The following is an 18,537-nucleotide window of genomic DNA, read 5'->3' as shown; positions in this document are numbered from 1 at the left end:
ATTTTGTTACATCTTGTGATCAATTTTATTTGGCAATCGCCAATGGCAGTCAGCAAGGTTAAAGAACATCAATTGTTCGACCTGTTAGTCAAATGCGTTTTGTTTAAATATACTTCTTCACTTTTTTGGTCTTTTGGAAAATGTTGTTTGTGCTGTATTTAGACCCTTCTACAACGAAATTTGTTTTACATGCACACGTATAAAAATTGCGGTTTTTATCCAACGCAATCATAGGTTTGAATATTTATATATATATACGAGTCTAAATTGAAAACTATATATATACATATATATATACAGTCAAAATAAGGAGGTCTCATATAATCTCCTTGGTCAAACGGACAACCTCTTTAGCATATGTTGTACGGTCTAAGAGGGGAACACAGGCGACCCTATTACTTTAGTATACTCTTACTAACCATTTCTCTCCGAATTAAAAAAAAAATGCCATAGAATAAAAGAAAGTATTTAGTTGGTGAAATTCCTGTTTATGGGAATTTTTTACATTGAATGCAGTTTATATATTAAGGATCGAGCAACCCTACCTTGAACCAGCGCTTTTAAAAAAGTTACATCAATAATAGAAACACAATTTCGTGCAACGAAAGATAACCTATTGGAAAACCAGGAATATTTTATGGAGAATAAATTAACACGGTGTTTATTCATTCCCTTATATCTGGCTTAAAAGTTAACTCGAGTCTATCATGTTTAAAGGAATGCCAAATTTACTATAAACCATATCATTATTTGTGCAAGTCATTGTTTATGCACATCTTTTGAAGCATATAAAATATTTGCTTATTTATGTAAAGTGCATATGATCACTAATTAATGATGCACACTAGTAGAGTTAAGTGCTTTTCATGTACTGGATGTGGATTGTATGTACTTGAGTTTAAAAAGACGAATGGTTGAGATCTTAAAAACAAAGTGTTTCCCTGGTCAGACACCTTGTCAGTAGTAGTTTGTTGTAGATGACAGATGTTGTTAATGTTATTTACATTTATAGACTGAAGTTGATTTAGAGCTTGATTTATTGTATACACACCAGTATATTGTTGAACACTGTTTATATACTGCCTTCTTAAATATAATTTTTGTCGTTGGGTAGCTGTCTCCTTGAACGCATACCCCTTTCTTCTCTTGTATTCATAAAAAAAGCTGTGGTATTCTTTATCTTATTTGTAAGACCCTTCAATGACTTTAAGAAAATAATAGCAATAATATCGCATTCATAATCAATTAAATAGTTCCTAATCTTGAATATACATCCATCAATTAAACTGAATCTACAGAAAATCGCACGGCCAGATTTTTCATTTGGAAACGTCTTTTTAACACACCAGTTACACAAGATTAGTGACAAGTAATTTTTTAACATCTATAGATGATGTTTGTTTTGATTAATCTTTTATATTATCCAAAATCTACCACATTTTGGGAAATATCGTATCATGCCTAAAAACTTCACGCTTACGTCTCTTATATTTGTGGACATTTGTTCAAAACATTATAGAGGGGTGAACTTTCCTGAAAACTATCCTCAGAGAAACTACCTTTAGCCGAATAATTTGATGACAGTAGAGATTTTATTTTTACCTTTTCATGTAAATATGTATTGACATGCATGTGTCACGACGACTTAGTTTTGAAACTTCGAAAATAAATATTAACTTTGTATTTGTTTTGAAACGTTTCTGCTAATCGGAAATCAGAAAAACAAACAAAGAAAATCGTTTTCATAATGCTAATTAATATTTTTATTCTGAAAACTTTTTCTGTATTTTGTATATTGAAAGATGACACAAAAGTTATGGCAGATATAGGAACACTGAGATTGCTGTTTTTAGCAGCAAATCTGTTTTTCTGGGTAAGATCGGTTAAAAAAATAATTTGAGATGAATGCTTGATGCAAATAATGTCAACTTATTCAAAAATGTATATATAAATATATATATATTTTTTTTAGTTTATTGGTGGAGGACTTCTTGGATTCGTAGGATGGACATTGAGTACATTGCCAAGTACATCCGGGTTTATGTCCGGTAGTTTTGTGAGTATTATATATTACGATCCGGGTTTATGTCCGATAATTTTGTGAGTATTATATATGACGATCCGGGTTTATGTCCGGTAGTTTTGTGAGTATTCTATATGACGATCAGGGTTTATGTCCGGTAGTTTTGTGAGTATTATATATGACGATCCGGGTTTATGTCCGGTAGTTTTGTGAGTATTCTATATGACGATCAGGGTTTATGTCCGGTAGTTTTGTGAGTATTATATATGACGATCCGGGTTTATGTCCGGTAGTTTTGTGAGTATTCTATATGACGATCAGGGTTTATGTCCGGTAGTTTTGTGAGTATTATATATGACGATCCGGGTTTATGTCCGGTAGTTTTGTTAGTATTCTATATGACGATCAGGGTTTATGTCCGGTAGTTTTGTGAGTATTCTATATGACAATCCGGGTTTATGTCCGGTAGTTCTGTGAGTATTCTATATGACGATCAGGGTTTATGTCCGGTAGTTTTCTGAGTATTCTATATGACCATCAAATTCTATTTTACCACAATGATGATTTCCTTCTTTGAAACAAAATATTTTTTTCTGTTAAAAATTGCAACTAAACCAAGATTTCGTTAATATATTTGATCAAGGATTGTTGAAAATATGTATTATTTGAACTAGCACAAAGTACAAACAAATGCCGTTTCCTGTTCTAATCAGATATTTCTGGTTTTTGCTGATTAAAGAAATTCTTTAGATTTCCTTGATTTTTCATGGGGAAAGTTGAATCATTACAGTTTTTTTTTTGGTTTTTCTATTTTTATTCCTTTTATATCCGATTCTCCATGATTAAAAGTTGCCTTTACATATATACGTTGAATAATCGTAGTTAAATAAAAAAAAAAAACCTAGTATATACTGAAAAGAATTTTTTAGACCCGCTTGTTAAAACGATGTTTTTGTGTTTTTTTTTGTTTTTTGTTTTTAAATATATGATTGATTACTTCCTATAGTATTTATTTTCTCAAATCGCCTCCTAAACAGCGTCTCTTAAACGTGAATAATATCTGCATTACTAGTAACGATTACAGTCATTAATGAACTTAGACGTTGTGGTTTACACTTGTACATGTAGTCATCCTCTGAATGAAGTGTGAAGAAAACGCCCATACATTGCCTTTCTCCTTTCTCCTTAAGAAATGTGAATATAAAACAATATTACAAAAGTTATTTACTAATAAACCAACTTTTTTTCGAAACATTTCAGAATAGACAAATATAAGTGAACATGTTTTTTTCTATATAATATGAATAATGCACGAACAAAGTAAGTAAATCTCGAACACACATCGCCGTCAAAAAGAGCGAAAAAGAATTTTCGTAAATAATATTAGTTATCTTGGTGTAATCAGGGGTGTACAGAATTTTACACCGTTGTTGAAAATTCATACACCCTGAGGCGCAGCCGAATGGGTGTATGAATTTTCAACAACGGTGTAAAATTCCGTACACCCCTGATTACACCAAGATAACGAATTTATTTCTTATGAACATTTCCTTTACTCATTTTGAAACCAGGATGTAAAATTGAAAAAATGGTACATGAAAAATTTACAGTGTAACGTTTTTTTCAATGTCTTTGTTGCTGCGCATTGTAAAATACTTTTTACTTCATTTTTGGAAAAAATCAGAAAAATTTTGTGTTCTTTGACATGTTTGAGTTTTCCGGAAAAAAAAATTTTTTTAAATTTTTTTTTTTTTTTGAAATTTTTAACATTTTATTTCGATTATTATTTTTTTTTTTATTTTTTTTTTTTTTTTTTCTTGGCAAAAAAAAATAAAAAATTCTGAAATTTTTGGCAAAATTTTATTTATCCCGGGGTGAACCAGGGTGGGGGGTTATTTACACCGGGGTAATTAACCAATCAGATTGCAGTATTTTTGCTACATAAGAAATAAGTATTTTTACAGTATTTCATGTTGAATGCAAGTCTAAAGTAGAAAGAATTTCACATGCAATACTGTAAATGAAACACAAACTTTGAACTGGAAGGTCAAATACATTATGTTATCAAACAATAACACAAATAGTAACCGGTAAGGTTTTATTACATATACAGTTAATTATTGTTCGGACAAAGAAATTGAAATATACCATTTCAAGCATTGGAATCGAAGATATTTGTAGGAAGATAGCAGATTTCACCATGCATTCAAAATTGCATGGTCAGTAGTTCTATACAAGATACCAGTTGACTCATTTAGCTTACTTTATCGCAAGAAAGCAATGCATGTAAGTTATATATGAAAGATTCTAAGTTTACTAATATATATAAAGTTACATAACACTCGGAAAAAAATACTTGTTTAAGGGGGTAGACCTTGGTTCAGGGTGATAATTCTTTAAATCAGTTAAGCGTTTGTAAAAGTCAAGTTCATCAATTTATTTTAAGCATTTACCTGAAACAGATTGAAAATAATCTATGTAACCTAGAAGCTTAGAATATATTTTTGAAAATGGTTGACACAAACGTACTGATGATTTTAAGAGTTATTTCCCTTAACCTAGGTCTACCTCCTTAATAGTGAATATAAAAACATCCAAATCAACATATCTGACTCTGACTTTTGTTCGTATGCCTACCACACATTGCACTAAAATCTATTTTAATAATATGTAGTCAAATTTTTTTAACAGAATATCACAATGTGTTTTATTTCAGTTAGTATTTTATGCCGGCATAGCCATTGGTGTCCTAATAGCTCTTGCTGGTAAGTTGAAAACAAGTACTTTACATCATAAAGATGATAACGACTATAAAAAAACAGATTGAAAACAGATGTGTGAACAAATTTCTGCAGAAAAAGAATGGTAAACTAATTTTCACCAAATATTAAATTTTGAAGTTATTCGAATCTTACGATGTGTCACTTTTTCATTTGTACGGTCTTTATTAACAGTAACAAGAAGAATAGGGACCAAAGGAGATCAGGGTGGTACCAGAATGATTTACTTTTGAGTTATTCCGCTTTGTCCCAGAATAACTTTTGAACATCTGCTAGAAGCATTTCAATAACTAATAGAAATATTTTGAATTATGATAGTGCTAACATGAAAACTAGATAGCAATGAGAGACATATAATAAAACCACGATAATGAACATCTAAATACGGATTCCACGGAAAACCTTCCTTCGAAACTAAAAGAAAACAAAACTAAGGGAAAAATTGATAACAAGGATTGGATATAAAACCATTAATAAATGATTTATAGTTTTTTTTAACGAATGTTAAATGCTCTATTGTTGAAACATAACCTAAAAAACTGTAAACTTTATTCCACATTTGAGTAGATAGGGGTACACTTATTGAAAGAAAAGACTATTTTCTTTGAATTTTATACTTATTATTGTAGGACTCGTAGGATGTCTTGGAGGAATGTTTGGGAGCATGCTATTATTGAAAGTGGTAAGTTTACATTAATAATAAGTGAATTTTAAAAAGGAATGAAATATGTGCTCTGGTTTTGGTATATGAGAAATCGAAGATTATTTTGAAAACGTTTTTAACCGATTTTATGGTCATTCTATACTTATGTACATCTTATTGCAGAATATTTAACAATGCTACATTTGCTTACTTTCAACAGTAGTTCAACATGTCCGGGTTATATACATGGCCAATCCTACCAAAATCAGTAACACCACCCATTTACTGTTCAAAGATCTTTAAAACACACTTTGTTCATAAGGGAAATGAAACCTGAAAATCACCTTTTCAACAGAAAACACGCTTAAAATGAATAGAAACATTATTAAAAAAAGAGGGACCTGCATAACACATTCTTTATATATATTCTGTAAAAAAATAAAATATCTTCATACTGAGGAATCCAAAATTCCAAATGACAATCCACAAAAAGGGAGGATTGAAAGTACACCAAACCATTCTACAGAAGCATAAACAGATGAATCTCCAATCTGTTATGTGACGGACTACTCACACCTAAAGTTGATTGTTAATTTTTTTGGTAAAGCATTTATGAAAATCTATTTGTTTAACCTTATTTATTTACCATTCAAAATAGTATGTAAATAATAACATGTTCTTAACATTACAGTACCTTGGACTTTCAATGACGTTTGGAATCATAGAGATTATTCTAATTATCGTAGTATACACGCAAAAAGATCAGGTATGCTTCTTTTGTTAAGTTTTGTTGGTAAAATGATTACAAGATTAACTACTGTGTCAGAGCATTCAAAGGCTCGATGAAAAAGCTGAAATAAATAGAATACTAGTACATTTTGTGGGAGGGAGATGGGTCCGTATGAGCACCAAAGTCATGGCAGAATAATCAATACGGTGATTGTGACCATTATCTGGTAGAAATAGAACTCGATTACATAAAGAATGTTCATAAGTTTGAAATCATATAAGAATACAAGAACTTAAAATAAGGCAACATCGGGAACTAACAGTCAATCTCATTCATCTACTTCAAAAACCTAATTAAGATTAAAACATCACAATATTAGTCGCCGTTACGACATAATTTGGGGTAAAGTGTATTGCTCTGTCTTCTTACTATAGATATGTAGATTGCCAGGTCCATCTCGGTGCACTAAATGGGTTAATTTAAAGAAGAAGATGTGGTATCATTGCCAATGAGACAACTCTTCAAAAGAGACCAATTGACACAGAAATTAACAACTATAGGTCACTGAACGACCTTCAACATTGAGCAAAGCCCATACCGCATAGTCATCTATAAAAGGCCCCCGAAAAAATTCAAATGTAAAAAAAATGTACCGGCCTAGTTAACGTACATTTATCTCCTCGAACTAATTATTTTATTTATGGTAAACTTCAAAATTGTGAATACTCGAAAAAGCAGAAATACATCTTCTACATGAAAAATGTAAGAGTCGGAAGAGCAGAGCAAGACAAATCACCACTACCCTCAGTCCACCCTTTCATTATTAATTGCTGGCATATTATGTTTTGTGAAAAACATATACCTTTCCTCGCGTATATGATTTTGTAATTCTTTATGATATCAATCGATTTTTTTTTAATTATTATTAATACTTACAAATGGTGGTATTCTGCTTTTCTACTGTCATATTCATTGACTGCTCATCTTTCCTCATATCTGAACCCGGACGCTTTCTGTCGGTGCTTTGATGTCTGCAGATGGTGCCAATCTTCACCAGATGTTTCGACCCTGCACTATTACATCCTTCGGGTCAGTAGAGGGAACCAAACCTCTATTCATCAACACTCTGCTTAAATCTCTGATCATCCCAACGATACCATAACCAGCAAGATGAATGTTCTGCTGCTTCCTCTTACTGTCTTATTGATGTCTTCCTTGCTTTCCTAACTATTACCATTGACTTTCAACATCACCCATACTGATTGTGCAGGAAATCCTGTGCAGCCTACTCCGACCAGGAACAGCCACGCTTTCCAACCTCTCTCTACATGATATAATCAGCTCTGTACACCTCTCCCTTTTCCGCTAGTATGCCTCTTCACATCTCTCTTCCCAAGAAACTCTTAGTTCTACTGCTATTATTATCTTTGACATCTGTGACTAAACTACAATGTCTGAGCGTAGGGTTGTATGAACAAATTAAGGAAACTTAAGCTTCTTGCCAATGTCAGTCGTCATTTTCCATTCACTGCCCTTTTCCGAGCTGTTGTGACTTTGTTGCATGACCAGTATCTCCCTCTCTAACGAATCAGATCTGCTTAGCCTCTGTTATTGTTGGTCTATTCTTCCGTCTCTCAGCATCAAGGACCTCTGCCAAATATTTTGGGATCTCGTTGTGCCGCCATCGATATCTTCCCTGTGACAGCCCAACCCTACATCTTGATAGTATGTGTGTCATCGTACCTCTTTCTCCACATAACTAGCAGCCTGGTTCTTCGATCAGTCCTCACGGGTGTAAGTTTAAATGGAAATAAAGTGTATTGCAGACTAACATAAGCATACATGAGATTCTAAATGATTCAATTCTCCATAACTCTGCCCATGTGATCTTTCTTTCTGTCAACTTTCATCGATGCTTGCTGACGGCTAAACTCTACTGCTTTTGCCCTTCTTTTTTCTTCTTTTATTTGTCTTGTTTCTTACCGCTCTTCTCTTTTGATGTTGCCTTTGACCACTGTTGGACATTCTTAGCCCTGTTTCCTAGTTCAGGTGTTGTCCACTATGTCTTTATGATGAAGAAATCTTTCTGCTCAATCTACTTCAGATTCAAGCCTTACTGATCTTACTATCCGTTGAGTCTATCAGAGTCATAACTAGTCTGCTCTTTGATAATTTTTATTCCTCTAAAGTTGACGTAAAAGGTAGCTGGATTTGTGCTGATCGACTGTAAATTAATATTGCTGTAAAATTTGGTGGTACTCCTAAGGGGACTGTTAATATTTCTTTCTGTGGTTGCAACTGTTGTTGCTGTCTTCTCATAGATCACGAGAAGCCATGCCAGTTTCGGTATTCCCAAACCTTAAACTTCTCAGGCAATCAACCCTTGTCTATCTTCTAAAAAAGCCATTCTGTATAAACATGTGTCTGTACTGTCTTCACATTGGAATTGTCTTTTAGGGTGTCATCAAACCATTTTCCAAGGCACTTAATAGGGTTATATACGATTGTTAGTATTTCATATCTTTAGGTAGTCACCACCTCAGTTTAATTATGTTTATCTATTATATAGTCGTTTTATAAAATTTAATGTTTGCATTTGTATGTATTATTCTTGATAATAATGATATTTTTGTGGATTACCCTGGCCGTATTTGTCACAACGTTTTGGAACTTTTGGTCCTCGACGATCTTCAACTATGTACCTGTTTTGGCTTTTAAACTTTGTTCATCTGAGCATAGTTTTTGTATGGATCGACATAACGCAATCTGGCGTATAATTTTTTTTAACTTGGTACCTTTTTATGGCTATTATTCGTTCGTTTCTCTGTCCTATATTTTCTCCCATTTATTTACTGTAGCACTGTCGTGTAATGTTGTCATTTTAATGTTATAATTAACATTGCCATTAAAGCGGGAGGTTTAGCATGCCACAAAACCAGGTTCAACCCACCATTTTTCATAAAATGCCCTGTACCAAATCAGGAAAATGGCCATTGTTATATAATAGTTCGTTTCTGTGTGTGTTACATTTTGGTGTTGTGTTTCTGTTGTGTCGTAGTTCTCTTATATTTGATACGTTTCACTCAGTTTTAGTTTGTAACACGGATTTGTTTTTTCTCTATCGATTGATGAATTTCAAACAGCGGTATACTACTGTTGCCTTTTTCAGATCTTTAGCTGGAACCTTTGCTGTTATCTGATCTTTTCTGATTATTATTGATCTTAACTTCATTGGCTTAAAATTCATCCTGGCCCACGTGACTACTTCTTTCATTGCCAAAAGTATCCATCTCGCTTGAATATCGGATGATGTCGTTACTGAAAGGTCATCCATGAACCCTCTTGTTGATGGTAGAAATTTTCAGCTGCCTTCATGATGATATTCATAATGAATAGTATCAGTGAGATGACATTTTTACCTATTATGTCCGTTTGTTTTATTCACAAATCGTTGTCATTATAAAGGAATGGTATGCAACTATCATAATAGTGAGAGGTTTAGATACTAGTAGCTTTAAAACAGGTTTTATCCGCTACTTGCTACATTAGAAAATGCTTGTACCAAGTTATAAATATGACAGTTGTTAATGGATTTTTTCCGTTTTAATTTTCCTCGGCGTGCGGTATTTTTGTGATTCTACTTTTTGTGGTACAACCCGTTACTATTCCTTTCTCTAGCTTCTGTCATGCTGTAGACTTATTATATAAAGTAAATCGCAGCAAAATAATTTTTGACTATTTCCTGATGTGATCTGGAAGCTGGTAGTGATCCATTGTCATCTCTATCAATTTTTTTTGGAACTGGTCCATACGCATTAGTCAGGTCTAACCATACAACTGTCAAATTCCCCATTTTGACTATCGCCTCATTATGTGTTTGCTTATAACACTAGTATTTTCTACATACTTTGAAAAAACTGCAATGCCTCATTTCTTCATAGATGTATAGATGTAACAATCCTCTACCTTTACCTAGTAAATTGTCCTTACGTTGGTCCCATAAGACCACAAAAACTGAATTAAAGCCAGACAAATTATAATTATTTATCAATCTGTGAAACAAGTGTATAACATATACAAACAAAACATGAGAATGCATCTAAAAGTAACCAAGAAACTGAAAAGTATGGGAAGTCCCTAAATTTATATTAAGTTAGATGACAAATCGAATGTGTAAATTATTCGCTTATCCTACAGAATATACAGCTTTACCGGAACAAGGGTTTGGTCTTCTATCAACAAAAGTTTTGTATCCTGTCACTGCATATATAAGTTAGCACCACTTAAGGTTACATTCCTATTATAAAGTTCAATTGTTTCTGTAACTATAACACCGGAAAGTTCTGTCAATGGCTTTATGATAGTCTAAGTATAAAACTCTAAAACAGACACATTGGTCAGTAAAGTTACTCACTTCAAAAACAGATCTGCAGGTATTAATTAACCCTTATCTTATAGAAATAGATAAAATCATTAAAGTAAAATATTGTCAAATTATCAGTCCTAACACTGTTTGCCAATACAGAATAGTAGATTTCCCCTCTACGATCAGTATTGAAATTGTTCTTAATAAAATTAACGGTACCAATTTTCTTGCACCAGATGCGCATTCTGAACTGTGAAATGTCTTTTGAATCTTTTTCCTTTGGTAAGAAGCATCCTTCTGGTTTTTGCAAGCCTTCTGGAATCGTCTTTTTTTTAAAACATATATAGCGAACGGAATAGTTGCCATAGTTGTATACATTGTATATGGTACACCACTGTATCCAGTTGTGGATCTTCTCCCCGAATTTTTTACTATCCCTACTAACTGCTTCCCATGTTGGTTCCTTTGTTTTAAATTCTATTGTTGGTTGTTGTCCTTCTTCTTCAACTCTTGAACAATACCCCAATTGACCTCTCTCTCTCTCTCTCTCTCTCTCTCTCTTTGTCGGAGTATGTTCAAGCAGATACGTTTGTACATCTTCCGTTACAATGCAGATGTTTAAAAGATATTTTCCGTGTTTTAGAATTAAACTAGAAACACATTTGACCGAGTCGCTTTGCAGCATATAAAATTTTGAAAACCATTTAAATTATGGAATATTATATATCGCTCGGTTACACGGTCTGTTTTATGCTGTTTTTGTGCCCTTATAATATAATAAAAATGCTAATAGGTCTTTTTCTTATTGTTAACTTTTAGATACCTTCCATATTAGAAGCCACATGGGACGAAGTGAACGATGAAGCCAGGTACACAATTCAGACAAGTGTAAGTTGATACTACAGTTTTCTAATGATCTTGGCGTCCTTCACGAGAACTCTTTAACTCTTTCAGTTTTGAATATACATGTATATCGTTTTGATATTTATTTTTCTGCTTATATATATATCAGCTGTTTTAAAGCATTCTGAGATATAAGTTTAGTTTACTATTTTTAATTCTGATAATTTCATATGCCATATGTTTCTTTTTAAAATATTATAAATTGTAAACGTACTGACTTACGTGGTAACAGTGCTAAGTTCCTTATTTCTTCATTTATGTTGAGGATTTAGTGTGTATGTAAGGTAATGTAAAAAAAGAAGAAAAATTAGGTAAGTACGAAGATTAGATTTTGAATAGTTATAGATCTTTTTTAGTTGAAATGTTGTGGAATAAAAAGTTATAGTGAATATGGCAGTGATTATGCAAGCTTTCCTGACAGCTGCTTCAAGGTATCGGAGATGTTCGGAACAGTAACTGCAAAACGAGAATCAACACTCTATACTGTAAGTATGAATTACCACTGTTTACTGTCAGAAAGACTCAAAACATTTTAAATATAGTATAAATCATCATCCTTTACTTAAAATATAGAGTTAAGACGGTGTGGCATGATTACTATTGAAACAGCTCTTCACAAGAGACCAGATGACATAGAAGGTCACCATACGGCTTTTAACAATGAGCAAAATCCATACCGCATCATCAGCTATAAAAGTCCATGAAATGACTTACTAGTATGTAAAATAATTCAAACGACATAACAACAAATATGATATATAGACACAAATGACAACCACTGAATTACCAGTTCCTGACTTGGGCGAGACACATACCTAATATGTATATAAACCAACACCCTTTACTTCAAGTACGAAACAAGTAAACTCGCAAAAATACTGAACTCCGAGGGAAATTCAAAAAGGAAAGTCCGTAATCAAATGACAAAATCAAAAGCTTAAACAGATCAAACGAATTGACAACAACTTCCATATTCCTGACTTGGTACAGGTATTTTCTTATGTAGAAAAATAGTGGATTGAATCTGGTTTCATATCTAGCGAAACCTCTCACTTGTATGACAGTCGCATCAAATTCCATTATATTGACAACGATGCGTGAAAAAACCCAGATACAATAGGTAAAAATGTCAAAAATAGGGGTACAATCAATACATTTTAGTTCAAATATGAATGAGCACCCTTTACTACAAGTATAAATCAATATTTGTTACTTCAAGTATGTATACACAATATGTACCATATATACGTATGAAAGCAACACGTTAAAAATTAGATGTTCAAAACAACACTTTGCGTTTTTCTATATATATTTGTTTTAATCAGCACGCATTACTGTACGTATGAGTTAACAACTCGAATATACATTGTACTCAAGTATTTATCAACTCTTAATAGCAAGTATGAATTAAAACTGAAAACATTTTTTATTTTTCTAAAAGAGTGTTGTTTTTTTTCCACTTGATTATGAATTAACATAACCATATAAGCGGGAGGTTTGGTTAGCCGTAAATGTCCTGTATCAAGTCAGGAATATAGTAGTAGGTATATATGTTATATACAGTCCGTTTCTATGTATATATGCGTCTGTGTTTGTTTTTGTAAATGTTAAGTGTTACTGTGTTCTGATGTTTTCCTCTTATAATTGATGTCTTTTCCTCGGTTTAAGGTTGTTACCCATATTTGTTTTTGTTTAATAAAATTATGGTTATTGAACAGCGGTCAACTACTTTTGCCTTTTCTTATTAAGCAAGAACATTGACTGCTGTACCCCAATTTTGAAATTTTAACTATAATGTTTCTTTTGTTTTACTCACACATTGTTGTCAATATAGTTGAATTATATACGACTGTTATACAAGTGATAGGTTTAGAAAATATAAAACCATGTTTAATTAACCCATATCTACACAGGTAAATGTCTGTACCAAGTCAGGAATATGAAAGTCACGGACTTTCCGTTTTGAATTTTTCCTTGCAGCTCAATATTTTTGTAATCTTACTTTTCCATATGTATTTTTACTATATGCTTTATCCTGTTGTCATACTTTTGTTTTATTTCAAAATAAGAATAACATTTTATAAATTATACATGTCCGAAGCGATTTTTTTGTATTCAATTTCACTGGGAAAGCCCAAACCGACATATTTGAAATTCGGGAATATACAAATATTTGTACACATTAGGAGGTTATCAAACTACGCAGCAAAGAAACATCAAAATTTAATGCAATTTGTTTTGTTTGTTCTCGTATACACCTTCTTGGTGTAATCGATTGGATTTATGTTTTATTTCGAAAAAATGTACTTTTTCATTAGATTTTGTATTTAGAGTAAATATTTACATTAATTTTTAGATATCGTGCTTATCTGCAATCCAAACATGGCTTTCAGACAATATGGCAATATGGATCGCTGTCCTCGTTGGGATCGCTTTAGTACAGGTAATTATATACATCACCCCACAGTTTGTAAACAGACAAAACCTAATCTATTTACTAATATATTTTAGGAGAACCATATTAATTTTAATGAATCTACTCGAAAAATATTTCCTTAATGAGATAATTCATATACATATTCTGGAACTTTTAACATTAATATTATAGAAACATAATATTATTTCTAAAGAATCAACTTGATTTGCAGAAATGCTTGTTACTGAGACATCGAATATACTTCAGTTCCAATTGATATCGTTAATAAGAGCAGCAGTAGTTTGCTGATGTTCAAATAAAGTTAATACGATCAAAATATGCAAATCAAGGGAAACAACTGAATGAATTGCACAAGCTATAAAAGGAGTAAGACCTCGTTCGTATACAGGGTAATCGTCGGCTAGTTTGTAGGCATCATCCGTCATGTGAATTTAGAAACAATAAAAATGTTCCACTTCAAACGCGGGACACTCGGTAGATTCACATAGCAGATGACAAGATATATTGATATCGCCAAACTTGTCTCTTGTGAATTGAGACACCAACACATCGTATCGGTCAACCAATTCATGGTGATGATAATAGCTCCTGTGTAGTATTGTTTCTTAGTTTTTCGTTCTCATAACCCTGACGGATCAGGTTTTCATTATATGTACAACCCTGTTAATGCAGTCTGTATGATGTGAAAAACCTTTACGTTACGTTTCAACTGATATATATCTGAACGTCGCACGATGGCGTTGATTATTTGTGCCACAGAGAAATTGGAAGTTTGCAATGTGGAATCTTAAATCGTCATGCTTGTCAGAGGTGCAAGTTCAAATTGCGTCTTTGAAGATTTAAAAAGGTCGAAAGATACAAAAGGAAAATTTAAAATCATAAGTTGACAAATAAACTGACAATGCCATGGAAAACGAAAAGACTAACACAAAACACAACACAGCATTGATAACTAACGACTGTACAACACAAAAGCCACCAAATACCGGGGGTAATCTTGGAAGGGTAATTATATCCCGCTTCACTTGTTAAACTCGTTATGTTAATCATGTTAGTACAAATCTAGTGATAAGTCTTAATTCGATATGTCACATTCGAAGAAAAGAGGACGAGACTGTGGTAGCGACAATTGGAACATATTCCTCGTCTTCTGTGAAACAGATATTCAAAGATTTTTTACATAAATAAGGCCGTTAGTTTTCTCGTTTGCATTGTTTTACATTGTCTTATCGGAGCCTTGTATAGCTGACTATGCGGTATGGGTTTTGCTCATTGTTGAAGGCCGTACGGTGACCTATAGTTGTTAATTTCTGTGTCATTTTGGTCTTTTGTGGATAGTTGTCTCATTGGCAATCATACCACATCTTTTTTATATATTCCACAATGTTCCGGAATTTCGTGATACAATTTTCGAAGGTATGATTTCAACTTCACCGTTTGAAACACTTAGTTCAATAGCTTTTGTAATTAGTTTTCAAAGGTAACAGGCTTATGATTTTATACGCCAAACGCGCGTTTCGTCTAGTGACAGTCTACATAAGACTCATCAGTGACGCTAAGATCAGTATAGTTAGAAAGCCAAACAAGTATCAAATTGAAGAGCATTGAGGACCCAAAATTCCAAAAAGTTGTGCAAAATACGGCTAAAGTAATCGATAACGGCAACAGTAGTATACCGCTGTTCGAAAGTCATGAATCGATTGAGAGAAAACAAATCCGGGTTACAAACTAAAACTTAGGTAAACACATCAACTATAAGAGGAAAACAAATAAACAACAGACACACTAAGTGTAAAATAAACGACAATGCAACAAACACAGAAACGAACTATAAGATAACAACTGCCATTTTCCTGACTTGGTACAGGACATTTTAAGAAAAATAGAGGGTTGAACCTGGTTTTGCGGCTAGCCAAACCTAGCGCTTTTATGGCAATGTAAAATATAACACTTAACTGACATAATTACATGACAGGACTACGGTACTAATAAATGCAAGCACATTCAGGACAGAGAAATACACAAATGAACATTACAATAGGACATTTCGACATGCTGATAGTAATCAAAGGTACTAGGCTAATAATTTAATACACAATACATGCGTTTTGTCTTCATAAGACTCGTCCGTGACGCTCAGATCAAAATAGTTAGAAAGCCAAACAAGTATCAAGTTGAAGAGCATTGAAGACCCAAAATTCCAAAATGTTTTGCCAAAATACGGCTAAGGTTATCTATGCCTGGGATAAGAAAATCCTTAGTATGTCATGCTATGAAACATAACAAACAATATTCTAAAGACAGCAGTCAAATGGCTACCAAAATTTTAAAGGCAGTATTATATAAACTAGTTGATTGACTTTATTAAATCGTTACCATCGAGTACTGAACGATAGGAAGAGGGCATGACATTATAACAATTCTGACAGACTATAGTATATTAAAGACTTGAGAAAAACGTTCTTATTGGAGTATGGTTTGATCATAAAACTGTAGCAAGAGTCCATGGCAAAATGATGATATAAATCAAAGACAGTGTTATTCACATACATGAAGATAAAAAAAAACTTGCGTACGACATTTGCGCGTTTCGTCTTCAGAAGACTCATCAGTGACGCTCGAATGAAAACATTAAAAGGTCAAACAAAGAACGATAGCACTCAGGCCTAAAATTTTCGAATGTTGTCCAATACAGCTATGATAATCTATTCCTTGAGTAGAAAATCATTAATAGTTATCCCACGAGGACGCGGTGTGTCAGTGTAAGATCATCCCGATGGCCGGAGGCCAGAGGGTGATCTAACACTGACTCACCAAGTCCGAATCGGATAACTATTTTACATCCCAGCTGTTTTAGATTAGACGAAAAACCATTTACAATTCATAAAATCTAGTTGCGAACGCCACACAACCATTATAATATACTTTATATATTACTGTATGATGTGTACCCTTAATGGCCCCCGAACACGATGAGTAGATATCAAATAATGTCAACTCGCCCCACTGGCCAATCGGCCCACACTATATCGCCACTTTATAAAAAAAAATGCCCCACTCTTGTTTACCGACTCGCTCAATTTGAAAAAGTGTAAAATCAAATTACACGATCAGTCTGACAACTCACTTATTAACGAAAAGGGTTTGAACCACATTGAATACAGGTCTGCCAACTCGCCCCACTTATAAAAATATCTTGCTTCCTTTAAGTATGTTAAATAACTGATAGGTTGTATCCAGTCGTTCTGGTGTAGTGGAATGTGTCGTGGCTTGATATGCTAAAGGTCTTGAGTTCGAATCCCAGCTTATACACTGGATTTTTTCTACGTGAATTTTGATAGATAGTCTTTACCGTATAATTAATTATAAGTTTTAAAGTGGATTTGGCATTCCCGCCAAAATGTTACAGAACAAAGGAAAGCATGCATAACAAAGAAACTCAAACTGGGGTGATCTGGTAGGGGTGATCCGGCTCAGATCGCCCCTGTTAGAACAAAGGAGCTGGGATATAATCTCATTAATGATACTTGGCTAATAAATTACAAAGTTTTGTAAAATATTGATTATTTGTACACAAATTTTGTACAAATTATAATATGTACATGATTACAAATTATTCAAATTTATATCCAGTAGGTCTGTTTGCATATACATATTGAATAACGGAATATTAACTCATTATATCGGAAATTCTGTTTCAATGGCTGGAGGCATACAAACAGGAAGAAATGGAGCATAGCTCTGTCGGATTCTTCTGTTATGTTTTAGGTCAAATTATGATATAAATATCAGACACAATAAATGACAATACCACCATACGATAAAACTATTTACTTTTTACTCCAACCTTGTTTTGCTTTTAGATAGTAAGTGGAATGTTGTCTTGTCAAGTCTTCACTCGTCTCCACGAAAAGGTAAGAGTAAGACCGATGATGGGTGAGGATCCGAACGAGCACAATCTAGCAGATTCAAAAGCCAAACAGGAAGAATTGAATGATTTGGACTCGACCGAAAACGAAAGAAATATAGATGGCGCTAGTTGTAATTCTACATCTACGATAGAACAAGAGGAAGGCCATAACAGAACAAACGCTGGCATTGTTGCTATGGTCAATTTAGAAACCAAGGACAATATGGAAGATTCTATGTCCGAAAAAGATATAAACAATAAGGAGTTTGAGTTCAAATCTGAACCACAGTTAAATGCTGATGACCTTGAAAAAAGTTTACACTTTACTGAGCAAAATGCTGATAGTGATGATGAAAATGTTCAAGAACAAAAACTGTATACAGAGGGTACTAAAGAACATTGTTCCTCTCCTGTTGTGAGTAAGGACGAAGCTTGTCGATCTGGATCTGTTATCACAAATGACTCAAATGACGAACCGAGTCGAGATAAAACGATTGACAATAATGAAAATTCTTCTGTCCGATCAAAGTCAGCTTCATCTTATAAACATATGTCAGATAGCAGACGACATATCAGTGTTTCTGATGAAAATAATTTTGAACCAGAAGTAAAGTCTTAGAAAATCCTTAACTTAAAAATACACTTTATTAGATATTTCATTAAGTAATTAAAATGTGTATAAAGATAATATATGTACATGACGACGAGAACGCTATACTTGAATCAAACAACATTACTTTGATGA

The 18,537-nt window shown here is 33.2% G+C and overlaps 1 protein-coding gene across 3 annotated transcripts; it reads left to right on the top strand.

Annotated features, from left to right (window-relative positions):
• Nucleotides 1-1,795: 1,795 nt before the first annotated feature.
• On the top strand, nucleotides 1,796-18,493 carry LOC143069981 (uncharacterized). Of its 3 annotated transcripts, XM_076244697.1 has the most exons (9): nucleotides 1,796-1,873; nucleotides 1,973-2,056; nucleotides 4,740-4,788; nucleotides 5,433-5,485; nucleotides 6,138-6,212; nucleotides 11,362-11,430; nucleotides 11,802-11,930; nucleotides 13,802-13,888; nucleotides 17,746-18,493. In XM_076244697.1, exons 1-9 carry the CDS (start codon nucleotides 1,817-1,819, stop codon nucleotides 18,409-18,411), a joined length of 1,269 nt encoding a protein of 422 aa, XP_076100812.1. In that variant the 5' UTR covers nucleotides 1,796-1,816; the 3' UTR covers nucleotides 18,412-18,493. The 3 variants fall into 3 exon arrangements, with proteins under 3 accessions (XP_076100812.1, XP_076100814.1, XP_076100813.1); XM_076244699.1 differs by lacking the exons at nucleotides 1,796-1,873; nucleotides 1,973-2,056 and adding an exon at nucleotides 2,367-2,408; XM_076244698.1 differs by lacking the exons at nucleotides 1,796-1,873; nucleotides 1,973-2,056 and adding an exon at nucleotides 2,443-2,540.
• Nucleotides 18,494-18,537: the final 44 nt, after the last annotated feature.

Source organism: Mytilus galloprovincialis, chromosome 1 (genome assembly GCF_965363235.1).
Source record: "Mytilus galloprovincialis chromosome 1, xbMytGall1.hap1.1, whole genome shotgun sequence".
Taxonomy (NCBI): domain Eukaryota; kingdom Metazoa; phylum Mollusca; class Bivalvia; order Mytilida; family Mytilidae; genus Mytilus; species Mytilus galloprovincialis.
Note: the sequence above shows the minus strand (reverse complement) of the source record. Positions and strands in the feature narration are given on the sequence as shown.